Here is a 17,166-nt window from a genome sequence, read left to right as displayed (position 1 = left end):
CACACACACACACACACACACACACACACACACACACACACACACACACACACACACACACACACACACACACAACAAGGACTAATTGTAGTATAATGTAATACAATAAATAAACTTATGTCAAAAACGAATGTTCTTACTAGGAATTTATTCAATTTATTTCATTTATGGGGTTTTTTAAATGCGGGGCTGGGGGCGGGATTAGAGGCGGGGTTGGGGGCAGGACTAGAGGCGGGGTTGGGGTGGGACTAGGTGGCGAGTAGATTTTTTGGTTCGGCGAGTAGATTTTTGGGTGATTTGTCAAGCACTATATATATATATATATATATATATATATATATATATATATATATATATATATATATATATATATATCTCCATGTAGAGGTATCAGTACCGTGTTAGCCGAGCTTCAATAATCAAAAAATAAATAGATGATACCGTTCTGTGGCTAACGAAATGCTTTTATTTGTGCGAGCTTTTGAGATACACTGATCTCTTCTTCCGGCGATGTTACAATGAATGAAGCAAGGGTATACTTAAAAACAGTGTCTCTTGGAATGTTATCTGTGCTGGTCCTTCCCCCGGTGTGGATGTGTTTTATGGCTAGAGGTGTCAAAAGGTTCCTGAAAGCAAGTGAAGAAAGAGTGTGTATGTGTATCAGTGTGAATAAAAATGAACGGAGAGCCCACAGTATATACAGTGCTTTACAAAAGGTGTGTGTGGAGTGGGAGTGGATATAAATGGTGTGGGTGGGTGTGGAAATGTGAGAGTTTGTAGCACAACTAAAAGTGTGTGTGGATACCTTGTGGTCCCTATTGGTGTATAGGGATGGAATATATATATATTATCACATTTTATTGAAATGTTCTGCTTTATACAAAATTCCAAACATCAAAAATTGTAGACCCAACATTCAATTCTGGCCGTGAGATCACCTGTACATTGTATATTGCAGTTATCCCAACATAATAGAGATTCCATATAAAACAAAATAATAACAACCTCAGAGAGGTCAACAATCAAAGGAGTTTGATACATTTTACAGGGGTACTGATAGATTGACTAGTATTATACAGTTCTATTATAATGTTATTCACCTAACTTCAAACTTTAATATCCATATCTTTAGAACGCAATAAACACAGGAGATTAGAAACAAGTAACCACTCAGCTCCTACATAGTCAAATGAGGACGAAAATAATTTAGGGACATCCAGCCTCTTGTGCTGAGAGGTTGGCTCTTGCAGAACTCTTACGGATCACTGTAATGATCTGTGGACAGATTAGTATGGTGAGCATGTCCTGGGATAATGCTGCCTCTCACGTCAAAAGAAGCCAATTACTGTAGTTGGCACTATTGGTAAAACTGTTGGACAGTCATTTTGTCTTTCACACATTTAACATGCTATAAAATGATATTTTCCCTAAAAGTTCATTTTGGAACTGCTCTGGTTCTACACTATTACTTAATTATTTTGGTGGAGTTTGCTATTCATACCCTTGCAATGTGTAACTACTGGCACTGAGGGGGTTAACCACAAACATTCCATCTACAAGAAGATATTCAAATTACCTTCCTGGGCTGTTCAATATTGCAGTGAAGACCACAAATTGTAGTTCAAATGTGTCCTCACTTTAAGTGCACTGGATCATTTACTTTAACAATGTGAACATGTTCTCATTATCACGTTCAACCTGATTACGACAGGGCCTAATATTTAAAAGTACTCTTGAAATGGAAGAAGGTATGAACGCATGATCAATTCCTAATAAACTGAGGATCACACTAATGTGCGTTGATTGTTTAAGATGAGAAATATCAGATACAAAGATACACTGTATGTAGACAAAAGGTAGCAGATAAAAATAGAAAATGACAGAAGTGTGTGTCCTTTCAAACACATCATTGCACAAGCCACAAAAATGTATTTATGAATTCCTTTATTTTGTTATAATAGAAAAGGTGGGTAGCCATAAAACAACGAAAAGATGGAAGTATATGCTGCTTAGAACACTACATTTCTATGTCATGGGCACAAATAATCCCTATTGCTTTATACATTGTTATCTGTAAAATACAGCCGTCATGAATGTCCATCATGTATGTGCGAAACATTGTTTATGTTACATTTGATATATATAACTACACAAAAGTGTCTTATTTATGAAAAAAGCCTACATTTAGTCTATAATAGTAATAATCCCCGAAGAACAGGGCATTACTGGCCAATAATGCCCTGGCTGGGTTAAAGTCCCTCGGCTTCGCCTCGGGCCTTCAACTCTTCCAGCCAGGGCATTATTGGCCAGTAATGCCCTGTTCTTCGGGGATTATTACTTAAATGTTGGCTATCTGTAAGGTGCACAATGTGTGAGATTAACACAGAGCTCCCATAAAGGTTGGCCAGCGGAAGGGGACATTTGATCATTTCCATCTCGCCGTGACCATGTCCGCTCTGGCATTTAGCCACAGAGGAACCCTCCGCTGCCGTCCGCTTCTACAGGGTAGGAGGTTAATTTTAGGGGTTTTAGTGGTTAGTGTATGTATTTATCATCACAACTCTGTGCCCGGGACATACTTGAAAACAAGAGGTAACTCTTAATGTATTACTTCCTGGTAAAACATTTTTATAAATAAATAGGGTAGTGGGTTAATTTGAGGGTTTTAGCAGTTAGGATAGAGGATTAACTTTGTGGTTTTAGTGGTTTGGGTAAGGGGTTTTAGGGTAAGAGGTTTTAGGGTAAGGGGTAGTGTTGGACCGGGTCCTCATTTAAAAAAAAAAAAAAACAGGTAACGGGTGCCCGCCCAAAATTGAAGGTTCTACCCGGTCGGGTACCCAGTTTGGCACTTACCTGCAGGGTGGCGGCGACATCTTGGACCAGCAGTAGCAGTCCTGTGATGGTGGCAGCATCAGAGGTGTCTTCAGCCGGCAGGGGAGCTGCAGGAATCACTTCCACAGCACCGGAGCAGGTAAACAGTGTGTGTGTAAGCCGCCGGGGAACTATGTGACCGGAGCAGGAGATGGAGCATTCCTATTGGAAAGACGGCTGTCCAATAGGAATGCTCTGTCTCCTGCTCCGTCCCGTGGTTCCCCGGCGGCTCACACACACACTGTTTACCTGCTCCGGTGCTGTGGAAGTGATTCCTGCAGCTCCCCCGCCGGCTGAAGACATCTCTGATGCTGCCACCGCCACAGGACTGCTGCTGCTGGTCCTAGATGTCATCGGAAAGGTAAGTAATTAGATTATTTCCAGCTGCCCTGACATTACCCGACGCCGGGAGCCCACTTCTCAGTTGCCGGGTCCGGGTAATGTCCAGGTAGCTGGAAATGTGCCGGGTAACGGGTAATTCCGGGTACTCGGTACACCACTAGAAGGGTTTTTAGGGCAAGGGGATAAGGTTTTTAAGGGTAGGGGGTAGCAATGGCATTAGGGGTTAACATGAGGGGTTTTTAGGGTAAGGGCTATGGTTAGTGACTTACCATGGCGGCAAAGCGGGCAGCGGATGAGTGTCCCTGTGGCGGGGTCATGCAGCTAAACGCAGGTGGTCACTTGGTTGCGGCGAAATGGCTGTGACCAACTGTCCTAGACCATTTGACCAGCTTGCTTGAGTCTCTATCTGAATGTTTATTGCTATACGGCTTGGTCACATACTTCTAATTGAAACTGTCTTGTAGTATTCTACTGTACTTTGGAGAAATATTTTAGGGTGTCTAAAATGGAGAAACTATGTTGAGACTTCTATAAAAAACGTATTATAACCACAGTTTTGCTGCCACCTGCTATCTTTAGATAGCCACAAGTCCTTAAGCAGAACCTAAATTAATGTTTATCAATGTGTACTGGGGGAACACGAGCCACTTTAGATCCTGGGAATTATAACAGAATTACCAACCATAAGAGTGTATTGGAAACCACTACCCTATCCAGAAATGAATGTATTGTACGATATATTCTATTCCCCTTTTTTTAAGGTTTGGGTTATGACAAGTCTACATGTGCAAAACTACAAATAATTTCACACATAAAGAAGTCAAAAACATTACATAATTGTAACTACACAATATACAGATGCAGCGGCCATTATTTTAACAAATCACGCGGTGTATACCTCGGAATACCCATGTCATGGCGCGGGATGTCTTCCAACCTTACCGCCTTAAGACACGAGTGCAGAAAATGGCATTTTAGTGTTCTGGCTTTAAACACTTGAAATTGACACAGTAGCACAGTACTGTACACATTACAATTCATTCATTTCATTGTATTTAATTGCACATAATCCATGAAATTCAAACAAAGCAACCGCGATAAACATGTGTACCTGGGGCGATTGGCCGCGTTAATGCCGCGTGGAGTACAGCAGCGCACACGAAAACGGCGCCGTGATTTGTTTGAATGACGGCCGCTGCATCTGTAATCTGCCACTTCAGCTATAAACATGTTTTTTTTTTCTTCATTAGGAGTTATAAATACAAAATACCAGAAATGCTACATTTAGAGGTAGAGAAAAACAAATAATGTTCTCCAACTGGTCGTCTTATCACTGTGTCCCCTCCTTACCTTTTCAATATGTGTTAATACTCGGTCGCTGTCAGAAAGGGTTAAGGAAGGAAAAAGAAATGCCTGCAAACTAGCACTTACAAGCCATGTGTCATATTAGCCTGATTCTAGTCGGCACCTATTTAACTCCCTCTTTTTCCTCTTCAGTAAGCTTTGCATAAAACTAACCCAAACCCACATGGATTTCTGTAATACCCCAAAAGAATGACAATGAATGATGTGATGTAGGTGGAAGCTGCCTGAAGAAAGCTAAATTGTAACAAGGAAAAAAAATTGACATTTTAGATTCTAAATGTTACACAGTTTTTATAAAGCTTCAGTCAATTTATTTTATTTATTCTAATGAAGAGCATTACAACTGCTTTACTGCACTGAAGCAAGCATCGATCACATCATTAATCACACCTCGTGAATAGTCACAAATCAAGTTCTAACAGCAAGCACTGAATCAGAAGCAATGAAGCATAAACTCCTTCACAATTTATGATCTCTCCAATTGCATCTTTTCAACCATTAAATTGCAAGATACCATAAATTTTTATCTTCTTCACTTCAGTCACATTATTGATTCTGCCTTGTGAAATATAGAATAGCTGTAAATCTAGGCTATTGAATTAATTTTAAGTCTTGACTTCAGAACAGAAACCCAATACACTACAAAGGCTGTTAATTCACACAGAGGAACAAATGATGGAAACATTAAAAATTTAAATGGACAACAGGGACTTAAAAGAGCCATAGCTCTGTCAATTCCAGTCCTCATCAACCTTGAAGGTATTTTTTCTACCTAATTTTTAAAATCTGAAGGAAACATAATTAAAATAAAGAGAAACAGAATTGAGATGTAAACTAAAACACATAACTTTGACAATGTTTTAGAATGACTTTTTGCTTCTAAGGTTAAAGTTTCTGCTCTTCCATTTATATAGGTACCGTATATAGGTACCGCACTGACAGTGGAGCGTTATCGTTTAAATTTCAAATCTGCTTGCTCAGTCTTATTTATTTTATTACTTTTTTTTACTTTCGCTTTTCATTCTTGACAAATATTTTATCTTGAAACCCCCACTGCTTTTTTTTGCAATTGAATAAAAACATTTAAAATGGTTTCCAACTGGTTTACCTTTGCTGAATTTTCCCATATCTATTGCAAACTCAGCATGTTTAAATGATTAATCGTTGCTTTCTTTAGTTAGGTATAAAATCCTAAATAAAAAGGTAGCTAACCCTAACCCTAAATAGTACATATTAAACATTTCCTAGTCTTTAATGTTATGTTTTTATTTCATTTTTTAATTTTTATTTTAGTGCTGCAGTTCATTTACAAAACAATTACTGTATATATAAATGGATACTAAAAGTGTTATTTGGCTGAAGGATTTCACTGCAATATGGCTTAAAGGAGTTGGATTAGATAGAGAACTGAAAAGCTTTGCACTTCTAGCTCCAGAAGAGGTCTATGGCAGGGGTGCTTAACACCAGTCCTCAAGCACCCCCCACCCAACAGGTCAGGTTTTCAGGATATCCCTGCTTCAGCACAGGTGGTGGATCACAAACCTGTAAAGGAGCATCTGGTGCCATATCAAACTCTGGAATTCTCTCAGCCCACGGAGTGAATTTCTTTGTGTCAGGATCAATGAAATAATCGAAGACTGTACCATGGGAGGGGAACTTGATTGTCCTCATTTCTTTGTTCCACCATCTACTAAACTCTAAGCGATAATCAATAAGCTGAAACACACGAAAGGCGAGTGGTAAAAAAAAAAAAAAAGGGTAAGATGCATATATTAGAAAATAAGAATATTATATTTGCTGTGCATAGAATTTTCGTAATCGAATGAGTTCATACCCAACAGAGCTAGCAATCTAACTTTGGGGTCTGTGTCAAAGGGAAATAAAGGGACTTAAGATTACAGGAAATGATACTGGTTATCTAAATCAACCTCTCACTCCAAAGTTAGCGCCACCCTTAATACATAACCCCCTTGGTTACCAATTGTTTCAAATGCTCATACTGAAAAACCTTTGGTACCCAATAGTAGACAGTGCATAGGAATGTGCTGCAAAGCTACTGGTCCCTAATACACTGTACTGTCTGTACTACAGTATCTCTCAGTGAGCTGATCTGCTCATTGTAACCACACCAACATAAATACATTTATCTTGCATGATGCCCATAACAGGGCTTTATGAATGAGTCACTGTGCTCTGATTTTTAGTTTTACTTTGGATGTCATTTCTGCATCATTATGTCACCTAAATACATCGAAGAAGAGATGCTGTTTCATGGGATGTTTTTAAACACCAAAACTGGACTGAGTGTGACTTGCAATGTACTATCTACAGTGTTAGGCTCCAAAAGTTGACTCTTTAACATTTATTTTTTACATACGCATGGTGTGCCTAGGTTGTTTGGTCTGATTTTGCAACAGGAGCAGTTATTAGTCACATATGGGATGATAGAGACTTTCAGGTGATGCCATCTTCCTCAATCATTTTGTGCAATACAGGTCTGAGCTGGAATCAACTTTCTGTTAATCCAACTAATTGGCTTATTCTATATCCGCAGAATTGGACAAATCGGGCATTTTCGGACGAAATTGCACATTGACGTCAAAACGGTCCGATCTACCACTTCAGCATGAATAAGCCGCTAAGAATGAGGCTGGGCTAGAAGCCCATAAACTGATCATTTGAAATTAAACCAATCAAATTATGCCAAACACTTGATGATTAGGAGGGGTCAAGGACAGATATCTGTTCTCCTTCAAAAATATACTTTATGTGTTCATATTTTATGTTGAGGCATGTACTTTATGTGGAGTACACAGATGCAACAGTGAAGATGGTGTGTGCCTACTGTAAGTATTATAGAAAAAACATTATGAAGCCTTTTATATATTGATGCAAACTTTAAAGTTCAAAGAAAGTTTTTTTATTTCAAGTTGTAAAACTGTCATTAGCTGATTGACGACAGGGATGGGCTTATGTTGTTTTCAATGGAAGGCTTTGGGCATAAAAAACGTGCATGTGTGAATAGCAAAATGAGAATGTTTTAAGATCAGACAGGTGAATTGTCATCTTTTCTACTCCAATGACCTCTCTGGGAAGAACATATGATATGTGGTAACGTACTATATAGGGTTTTGCTCATCCTGTTATTTTAAGTTAACGGTCTGCATTTATTATTACTATATTCTTGTAATCTTGTTTCTGTAACCTAAGCACTGTATTTTTATATGTTAAAGCCAAACTTTAAGAAGTAATACTTTGGGCTTTGATTGAACTGTTGCACACTTTGTAAAGTCATTTACCATTTTTTGACATTTTGCTATAACAGATGTGTGTGTTATGTGCACAGTTTTTCTTAATAAACAGGGACCGGAGACTCTGCAAATAATGACATATTTTAATTTCTTTGGTGGTGGAAGCGGATAGATACATTGCAACCATGTAAGGGTAAATATGAACTAATTTGAAGTACCTTGAGAAGGAGAAAGGTGAGTTGGCTAGTTTAGCCATGTGTTTTAACCCTAGTTGCATATATAAGTCACATGCTCACAAGTGTACTGTTCGTGACAGATGGTATATCAGGACGGATTGAGGGGAGATATTATTCATTTGAGGGACCTTGTGAGGTGAAGATTGATTCAGCTAGATACAGTAGCTGTGTGTATTAACTCTTGTCCAATATACAGGTCAAGTGTTCACAGGTGTGCTTACGTGACATGGTCATTGAAAAAACCCCAATGTATTTCTTAATTTGCATTATATTTCCATTTCCAAACTGTACAAGCAGGTGCTCAAGACCTCAGACAAAAGGACTTTATATGTTCATTTGTAGAGATGCTGTATGCGAAACTCTGAGAAAACTTAGCCGATTGCTTAGTGAACGTTGGCAACACTTGATAAATATACCCGTATTGGCATATTAAATTGGTCCCTTTGTCCTTGAGAAGGTACTTTTGACCAAATAGCATTTGAACAAACTTTTTTTTGCCGTGTTATGAATTTCCTAAAACATACGGAAAAAGGTTTACTAACCAAACTAAGCCAGATGTGCATGGCTTTTCCCACAGACGTTGGAGCTTCAGAGTGTCTCTCCGTAACATTTCTAGATTTATAATGGAACAAACTATTGGCCATAATTAATCAGCAGATTTCTGCTATAAGACCCTTTACAGCCCTTCAAGTCAGAAGGTGTCTTATGGCAGAAGACAGCTTAGTAAATAGAAGTCCCCGTGTGTTTCCAAAAGGTCAATAACAGGCAACACTGTAATATTACAACTTATCACAATGTTACATTTCTAACCTGATCTTGAAAGAGAGCTCCACCAAATGACCAGACACAAGCAAAAACAAAATAAATTTCATACAGTTCACGAGGAGAATCTGGGGGTGTATTGTCAGCAGTCAGAAGACAATCCAATAATGAAACCAATGTCTATATGAAGAAAAAGAAATAAATGCTTCTTCAGTAATTAATCATTTGAGGTCAAAATGTATAAGATTAGTCGTCATATATTCATTAAAAAAAATCAACATTATTTCAACAAAGTAAATTATTCTGGGCAGTACACATTATAAGCAAAAATAAAAGTTACTGTTATACAGATTTGGAGTTGATGTCCAAAAATCTGAATAATCAAGCAAAAAAAGACAGAAATAATTGTCAATAATAATTAATACGTTAAATAAAATTCAGAAGGAAAGCAAAATACTTTATTGTTAAATTATATATTTTAGCTATGAGCAAAAATAAGACCTTGCAGCTCAATTCTGAAGGCCTGGCAAGGGATTCATCAAAGGTTGGATACAAAGGAAGGTTATTGAGCCACACTAATAATAACAAGAAGGATGTAATATGGACTGGATCACAGTGTTTTAATAGTCATAGATAGGGATTCCAGTTTTAGGTTTTAAGTGAAAAAACACCACCAACTTCCAGTTAAACCACCACTTCCAGTTAAAACTGTTAAAAAACAGAAATGAAGCATAATTTCTCATTGAATTAGACCTCTTGTAGCAACCCAGCCAAAGTCAGGATACAAAGGCAAAACAAAGGAAGTCTTTTAAGAGTGCACCAATGTGTGTGTCAATTATTTTCTATTGTTAACACTGATAAAAAAAGATTTTCTTTTAAATAAATTGAAAACTCCAGAAAAACATAAACACCGATTTCAGGAAACAAAAACCCAGAATCCCTAGTTATAGACAAGTACTGGATCATTTTCTGCTGGTGACTCAATTTGTGCTGGAGAACATCAAATCACATGGCCACATGACCACAATCCCTGCCTTGGCTCAGAACAATTCGTTCTCTTGCGTGCAGGGTACTGGTGCTACAGAAAAGAACATGCATTGCCATAATTAGAACACAACTTGTGTACTGACCAAGGTTCTATTTTCCTTTGGGGCAATCAATATCATACCTGGGTCTGCCTCAGTGCATGATCCCTTACCACTGATTGGCCCCAATTAACATCGTGGATACTTTTCTTTATGTTAACAGCAGTAACAAAAAAAATAGATGGATCTGGAGAGGTTGAGTTTCCAGAGCTAATATTAAAGGATTTTGTATTTTATTTTAGCTCCTGAGCCATCTAAGGTTCAGATTATGGTAAGAAAAAAAAGACAAAACAACCTGGTTTTTTTTCTCCAGACTTTCTCTCATTCATGTCCCAACATCCTGAAATTTAACTTTTTTGTATGGAAAGTTTACTTTCACAGGCTTGTTTTTCTAATAAGCCTAACATATTTGTGTCTAGCTATTATGGAACATAAAGGATAGTTTTATGTAAAAGCATTGTGTTTACAGTACCTGTACCATGCTGTTTTCTGGGATTGGGGTTATGGTTTTTAAATTACATCGCACTTGCTCCAAGCAGTAAGGAACATACTTGTCAAACAATATGGTCAGATTTGCTCTTTCTGACTGAGCATTACGAGTCTCAATCCAGCTGGTAACGTAACTAGAAGAAAATAATGAAAGCAGACCCAAAGCAGAGCTATAAAGAACATCAAGTTTTACATTTCATTTATGAATCTGCATAATTATAATGGTAATATGAACAACACACCATAATATTCCAAACATATCAGTAACCCTTTCAAGTTCTGGTGATGTATTGTTACCAACATCCCTGGACAGGTTAAAATTACTCTACTGGCCCGAATATAGTACGGCCTCGCACATACTATGACCCTACAGTTTTGAAGGTGTTCAACATGAAAAATAAAAGGTGTTAGGCTGCGCATATAATACGAGTACAGTTTTCGGAAGGACATTTGTAGGAAAAAAACCATAGCACTATATTCGGGCCCATACGGTATTTCATTTGGTTTTAAATCATAGAAATAAAGAGCACAGGAGTGCACCAAGGGTAAAGAGGTATGTATTAACAAATACAAAAAACAATGCAAGTAGTAACTTACATGGATAGAATCAATAATCCAGTAGGTAATAAAAGATCAGGTCTTTGTGTTGCCGTGCCAGTTGGTCAGGAGTCTGGAGAGGGTGCTGTATTCGTGTTGATCGATCCCTCACGCTGGGATCAAGCGGTTTCACCGCGTTACTGCACTACTTCCGGGTTCGCGTGTCGCCGCGTTACCCATATGCAGTAAACCACTGCGTCTCCGTAGCTCACTAGTTATCTCAATAAGACTGGCTAAGTGCACATAGTATGTACAAGGCAATGTATAGTATAGGATGGCACAGAACCTAATACAAAAAGTAACTCTACCGCTACGTGTTTCGCACACGCATATGCTTCGTCAGGCAGTGGTCTGGAGCACTTACAAGAGGCTTTAAATATCCTCATTAACAGCAGATATCAATTGGTTTAATTGTTGGCTATAGGTTGTATGCAAACAATGGAGAAATGGATCCCAGAGAATGTCTGTGATCATTACTTCCCAATGTATAAGTAATTGGTTCTGAATAGAGAGATAAGAAAGGGAAAAAAGAGGAAAAAACAAGGGAGAGGGAATTGGAATGTAGGCTAGTCTACCACATTTCTTATTGTAAATTACCAAAAGACCCAACAGTAGAATACCCCATAGACCTGAAAAAGTTGTTGAGTAGAGCACAGTGCTCAAGTGTTTTTAACCAAACCAGAGTTTGATTTCCTGTATTGTGCTGCTCCCACCATCCCTATTTTATATAATTTGCCTATAATCCACAAATCACTTTCCAATCCACCTGGGATGCCCATTATTTCTGGTACTAATTCCCTCACGGCCAACCTTTCACAATATGTAGATGCTTTTTTAAAACCACTAGTACCTACACTCCCGTCACATTTGCTAGATACCACTTCAGCTAAAGGGAATATTTTCAATACATTTTCTTTCGTGTCCACTTGTGGGATGCAAATATGAATTTACATTAGTATTTTTAAAATGTTTTTTAGTAAGAAGAATATCATACTGGATATAGATCACTAGATCTTGAAAAGTGATATGTTCAACATTAATATCACTGGTGAATGCGAGATTAAATTAGTTGCTATTAATCTGACTAACAAAGGCATCGAAGGAATCCTTGATACCATTCCATATAACCAGAATATCGTCGATGTATCTGCCCCCCCCCCCCCTTTCCATACTTTATCCCCACTATCCCAGTCTTTGTTTGTGGCCGCTTTTATTTTTCTTTCCCTTTTTATTTTCAATTTTGTTGTTGTAATATATTCATGCAATTGTAATTTTATTAGTACTGTTATGGCTTTTATTGTATTAATCTCTCAATGATTATTAACTCTATTGGTCTATAGCACTTACCAACAGCCTATATTTCATACATTAAAATAACATATTGATTGATATCACTAATGCCAATCCTCTCCATGGTACAATTACTTATACATTGGAAAGTAATGATCACAGGCATTCTCTGGGATCCATTTCTGAATTGTTTGCATACACCCTATAGCCAACAATTAGACCAATTTATATCTGCTGTTAATGAGGATATTTAGTCTCTTGTAAGTGCTCCAGACCACTGCCTGACGATGAGTGTGTGAAAAGTGTAGCGGTAGAGTTACTTTTTGTATTAGGTTCTGTGCCATCCTATACTATACATTGCCTTGAGCGTACTATGTGCACTTAGTCAGTCTTATTGAGATAACTAGTGAGCTACGGAGACGCAGTGGTTTACTACATACGGGTAACGTGGCGACACGCGAACCGGGAAGTAGTGCAGTAACGTGGTGACACGGTTGATCCCAGCACGCAGGATCGATCAACACGAATACAGCACCCTCTCCAGACTCCTGACCAACTGGCACAGCAACACGGAGACCTGATCTTTTATTACCTACTGGACTATTGATTCTATCCATGTAAGTTACTACTTGCATTGTTTTTTGTATTTGTTAATACATACCTCTTTACCCTTGGTGCGCTCCTGTGCTCTTTCTTTCTATGACTGGTTCGCTGGTGGACTTTCCCCATGGTGGACATTAGTGGAGGAGGGCTATACCTCCACACATAGGAGCTACAAGAGGGGGAGCAGATCTACTTCAGGATTGCCTTAGGAAGCATAAGCGCGGATTGAAAACTTTTTGACTGGTTTTAAATCACGTTTGTTTTAAAATATCAGTATTGTCACCAGCATTAGATGGGTCCATAGTTAATCGGCACATTTCGGAGCATGTGTGGAAAACAATCCCAGATAAAAGAAGTTTGAGATTTTCAAACTATACATTAAAATACACTAAGAGAACAAACTTAAATATGAAGTTAAGCAAAGGCACATACCCTAACCTAAATATTCTCTTTATGAAATATGTTTTAGAAACCTGAAGGGGGATATGTATAAAGTGTCTTAAACCATACCACTCAAAAAAAGAGGTGCAAATTGGGTCATTTAGACTGCATCACTTAGCATCAATGTACAGTATCAAGGGGCTTTGCTCCAATTTTACTCACCTTGCAACAGTGAATATTTTGGGCAGTGGTTACAAATGGGATTAGCACAGTCAGATGTTAAAAAAACATGCACCTTTAACAGGTTTCATTTGTCTCTGTAACCTCTGCCATTAAGAGGTGTGCGCCAAATGTAAGAAACAAGATTAACAAGCTTCACACATCCGCCACTGGGGTAAATTGATGCAAAATAAAATGATTGCTCGGTGTTGTGGAGGCAATTGCACCATCTTGATACTTGATACATAACCTATAAGTATTTAAAGTATAATTGGAATAGATGCTGTCAATACTTATATACCCCCTCTCAACATAACTAGTTAAAGAAAAATATTTGCTAGAAGAAAATCTCAGGGCATGTTTTAAAGTACAACTAATGCATTCCTGTATATTGGAAACAGCTGTATGACCAAATAGGAATCAAAGAACATTATCGTCTGTAACTGATAAGAACAACTCCTAGAGAATGCAACTGATAGTTGAGAATTTTACTAGAGGAGAAAGATAATGGTGCTTGGTTATTTTTGGAGATTTTTTTCATTTTCATAGGTTCAAAATCTGCCAATTTAGCGAATGTTGTGCTCATCTCTAGTTATACCAACAAAAGTGCTTTTGAATAAAACACCTGAAAACAAAATAGCCATATCCTGTACTCATGGGAAGATGGGATTAATGGGTAGGTTTTGAGGCTTGGTGTTAAGACTTGATGGTCAGGAGATGCCCCGGCTCAATGGGGAATGTTCAGGTCGTGGGGCCAAAATGAACATGGTGCAATAGTGAGTATAATAAGGACATACTAAAGGTGTAGGAAACAAATAGCAGATGTCAACATACTTAAAAATTACAGACACAATAGGGGTTATATACCAAAGTCTCCACATTACAAACAACAGCCGTAGCTTCAAAAAGTCCCGTAGAAAACCATGTGCATTTGTTCTTTGCTGATCTGGTGTTTTTTGTTTGTCCCAGTTTTATACCAAGGAAATATTAATACATAATCTCCAATTAGTCTCTCACGGAGATAACATTGGAGGCTATTGAAGACCACCACCCTAACAACTGCCCCAATCCTGCCCCAGATTTGGCCTCATGTTATATTGGGTACGAGATTACCAGATTCTTTACTTACGGGCTCCAGCCTAGGTCCTGCGTGTTGACGTAAAGGATTCCAGCTCTGGATACAGTTGCTGGTGTGGCTGCTCTAAGATGGCCGATTTCAAAAAGCAGCCGCATTGAAGGAGTCAATGATATGCGTTCGTTGCTTGCTAAGGTTAAAACCTAGGCAAATAAAACATGAGAAAAATATTTTTTTTTTCCAAATGGTTTTCTAAAATGAAAGTTTTCATTTTAAAATCAGAATCCCTTCGGTAAATGTAAGAAGAGAAAGGAGGGAGAAAAAAACGAAGCACTATATCCAGTGCTGTAAAAACAGCTGATGAAACCACAAGGTGTACGTTCCCAAAAATAAAGCTATTTATTGGATCAAAAATATAAAGTACAAAACACACCACCGCGTTTCGGACTTAGGCAGTCCTTTATCAAGGTTATTCACCTTGATAAAGGACTGCCTAAGTCCGAAACGCGTTGGTGTGTTTTGTACTATATATCTTTGATCGAATAAATAGCTTTATTTTTGGGAACGTACACCTTGTGGTTTCATCAGCTGTTTTTACAGCACTGGATATAGTGCTTCGTTTTTTTCTCCCTCCTTTCTCTGAAGATTCCTTATCAACGGATGCACATTCAACCTGGAGGTGCTGGTTCCATTGGACTTGCTGCTTATCGTGGATCAAGTTTCCCAAGTGAGTCCGTTCCAGCTTTATCTCCATTATTGTCCAGCATTTAAAGGATCGTTTATCTTCTGGTCATCAACTGGTAATTATTCTTACCTCCGTGCCATGTGGGATAACTCATTACCTGACTAGATCCATTAGGACATTCATATGCTTAAAGGTTGTCTTCCAATTATACTTACAAACTGCCTTACACCTCAGTTTTGTCTTTAGAGCATCACACATTTTTTCTATGGTAAATGTAAGAAACAGGAATATCCAATATATATCCAATATAAAGATTAAGACTGTGCTTCCATCCAATGAATAAGGTAGTACAGTTGAGTTGGGTTGTGTTGTGTTAATTTGACAGAGACCGGTTTGGAAATGATGGTTACGTGTGGACTTTACAGCATCTCACTCTGAGCATAACCTTAAGAAAATGAATACAACTTCATTTATACCATAATTTCTTTTGGCAAAGCAATGCATTCATTGCAAGTAATTTTGAAGAGAAACTCGGATGAAAATCAGTTTAATCACTAGCATATTTAGTGGAGAATTTAAGAAACAATGAATGTATTTGTTTTTCTTTTAAAAGTTTTCGGAACCAGACTGCTGTTGTCTTTCCTCCAGAATTCCGTGCTTTAGAAATGATTAAATTGTTTTCCTGGCTGCTTTCATTGAATGAACTTGCATCTATAAAGCATCACTGTGCTTATTTTGTACATGTAAGTCTCTATACAGGCATAACCCACATTAACGTACGCAATGGGTCCAGAGAATGTATGTAAAGTGAAAATGTACTTAAAGTGAAACACTACCTTTTCCCCACTTATCGATGCATGTACTGTACTGCAATCGTTATATACGTGCAGAACTGATGTAAATAACGCATTTGTAACAGGCTCTATAGTCTCCCAGCTTGCGCACAGCTTCGGTACAGGTAGGGAGCCGGTACTGCTGTTCAGGACGTGCGGACAGGCGCATGCAAAAGCTGCCATTTGCCTATTGGGCGATATGTCCTTACTCGCGAGTGTACTTAAAGTGAGTGTCCTTAAACCGGGGTATGCCTATATTCTGCAAAATCTCTGGCATCACAAATGTGGTTAAATTGTATTGCTTTACAGCTTATTTTACTTCTCATCTAAGCGACCCTGTACTGTACCTGGAGCAAGGGTCTCCCACTTCAATGCGTATTATATTAACCTCAAATACCAAGAGTTCTTAAGAAGCTAAGTTCAGTAATAGCCAAACCATTACATTTAATATTCAAGGACTCCATTTCCACAGGCTCAGTACCACAAGATTGGCGGAAAGCAGACGTGGTGCCTATATTTAAAAAGGGAGCTAGATCACAACTGGGGAATAACAGACCTGTAAGCCTGACATCAATAGTGGAGAAGCTTGAAGGTTTAGTATGGGAAAATATTCAGGAATACCTAATGGATAACAAAATTATTATTATTATGCTAAAATTTAAGTGGAGTACCTCAAGGATCGGTATTGGGACTCCTTCTTTGTAACTTGTTTATTAATGACTGAGGCTGGCATAGAGAGCACAATCTCCATATTTTACTGATGACATTAACTTGTTTAAGGTAGTAAAATCAGAGCAGGATATAATTTGTCTCCAGAAGGATTTGGATACACTGGAACAGTGGGCAGGTAAATGGCAGATGAGGTTTAATACAGATAAATGTAAAGTTATGCATTTGGGAAACGAACAAACAGGCAATTTACAATTTACAAATTGGGATATACCAAATAAGTAAACATGTGAATGGTGTTGATCCAGGGATAAATCTGATTGTCAATATTGGAGTCAGAAAGGAATTACGTTTTTCCCATTATGAGACATACTTGGACAATGTTTCACCAGGGTTTTTTTTGTTTGTTTGCC

General features: G+C 38.1%; 1 protein-coding gene across 1 annotated transcript in view; it reads right to left on the bottom strand.

Moving 5' to 3' along the window:
- Positions 1-17,166, bottom strand: part of LOC142499998 (dynein axonemal heavy chain 11-like) — a 362,984-nt gene that overhangs the window by 218,684 nt on the left and 127,134 nt on the right. The window contains exons 42-45 of the mRNA XM_075610053.1: positions 14,621-14,769; positions 10,385-10,535; positions 8,876-9,007; positions 6,121-6,294 (exon numbers count right to left, since the gene is read on the bottom strand). Coding sequence (XP_075466168.1) covers positions 6,121-6,294; positions 8,876-9,007; positions 10,385-10,535; positions 14,621-14,769 — 606 coding nt within the window. The remainder of the gene's footprint in view (positions 1-6,120; positions 6,295-8,875; positions 9,008-10,384; positions 10,536-14,620; positions 14,770-17,166) is intronic.

This window comes from Ascaphus truei, chromosome 7 (assembly GCF_040206685.1).
Source record: "Ascaphus truei isolate aAscTru1 chromosome 7, aAscTru1.hap1, whole genome shotgun sequence".
Classification (NCBI taxonomy): Eukaryota; Metazoa; Chordata; class Amphibia; order Anura; family Ascaphidae; genus Ascaphus; species Ascaphus truei.
The sequence above is the reverse complement of the archived record's forward strand: the minus strand, read 5'-3'. Positions and strand labels throughout refer to the sequence as shown.